General features: G+C 71.4%; 1 protein-coding gene across 1 annotated transcript; it reads right to left on the bottom strand.

Annotated features, from left to right (window-relative positions):
* Nucleotides 1-783: 783 nt before the first annotated feature.
* Nucleotides 784-1,341, bottom strand: H696_05613 (hypothetical protein; the record flags this gene model as incomplete). The annotated part of the gene is made up of 1 exon (XM_009499429.1): nucleotides 784-1,341. The coding sequence occupies one exon, from the start codon at nucleotides 1,339-1,341 to the stop codon at nucleotides 784-786; it is 558 nt and encodes a 185-aa protein (XP_009497704.1).
* Nucleotides 1,342-1,369: the final 28 nt, after the last annotated feature.

Raw genomic sequence — 1,369 nt, 5'->3', positions numbered from 1 at the left:
CCGTGCGCGGTGCGCCGGTGGCCCCGGGCCGGGCGCACACGCGCGCCCGCGCGCGACCACCCGGACACAAAAATTCATGCCTCCACCCTGTGGGTCGGAGAAAATAGCACACATTCCACCGCAAGGCCGGGGGAGCGCGCCCGCTCGCGCACGCCCGGAAGCGTGCGCGCGAGTGTCGGAATGGCATTTGTGCCCGTGACCCGCAAACCGCGTTGATGCCATACACCCGGTTAAGTGCTTCGGCGTTTATTGGTTAAGGCTTTCGGGCCCCCGTCCGGTTGTGCGTGTGCGTGTGCGCGCGCGCGTGCCGAAATGCGCTCACGCACGGGCGAAGGCAGGGAGAAGGCGGCGGCATGTATGCGCGCGCGCGCGCGTGTGTGTATATGTCGTCCCCTGTCTCCCCCCTCCACGGTGGGGGAGAGGGGCGCCCCCTTTTTCCGCCGCCCCTGTCCCCGACACAAGAGGAGGAGGAGGAGGAGGAGGGGGCTACAGGAGATCGGGCCAGGAGGCGGCCCGGCGTCGGTTCCCCCCCGGGGGGGGACATGTGTGTTGTAGGGGGCCGGTGCCATGTCTCTAGGTGGGGGGGGGGGGGGGGGGCACACGGACACACACGCAGGCGCACAGATGCGGCTCCCTCACCAGGCGGGGCAGATATGACGAGGGAGATGATGGGCAGACCCCGCCGCATGGCCGCGGCATTTGCAGGCATCCCTCTCTCTCTCTCCCGCCCCCGGCCCCCTCCCCTCGGGGCGCTTCCGCCCCCGGCTGGCCGCCCGCTGGCTCTCAATCAAGTTCGGTGATGGTGGCCGAGGAGGACGCCGCCGCGGCCCGGGGGAACCGGGCCCCGCTGACGGTCAGGTCGTTGGCCAGGCCGTCGGAGGTGAATAGCTGCCGGCAGACCACCTCGCGAGCATACCGCGAGCCCTTCGGGCCGTCGGACGCCCCCGGGCCGGAGGAAGAGGAAGAGGGCGCCCCCAGCTCGCAGGACCCCTCGCAACTGTACACCAGCAGGGTGCCCCAGTCGATGGAGTCCACCCGGGTGTGGTCGACCTCCATGAAGGCCAGGAGTTGCGGCATGACCTGGAACTCGAAGGTCCGCGCGCCGCCGCACCGGTCGCAGGGCGGCACCCGGGGGCCGGGCTGCACGAAGGCGCCGGCCGGCAGATCAGCCGTCAGCGGGCGCTCCAGGTTGCTGGCCCACAGGGGGATGGGCGACCGCCGGTCCGGGAACCGGGCGTAGCTGGGAAGGGCAAGAAACCCGGCAGGGCCAAGCAGGTGAGATGGGATGGGCGAGGCGGCGGCGGGGGTGGTCAGATCGCTGGAGACACAGCAGGCAGGCATGTGCCGGCCCGTCTCCGGGCGGGGGGGG

Source organism: Fonticula alba (assembly GCF_000388065.1).
Source record: "Fonticula alba strain ATCC 38817 unplaced genomic scaffold supercont2.12, whole genome shotgun sequence".
Taxonomy (NCBI): domain Eukaryota; order Rotosphaerida; family Fonticulaceae; genus Fonticula; species Fonticula alba.
The sequence above is the reverse complement of the archived record's forward strand: the minus strand, read 5'-3'. Positions and strand labels throughout refer to the sequence as shown.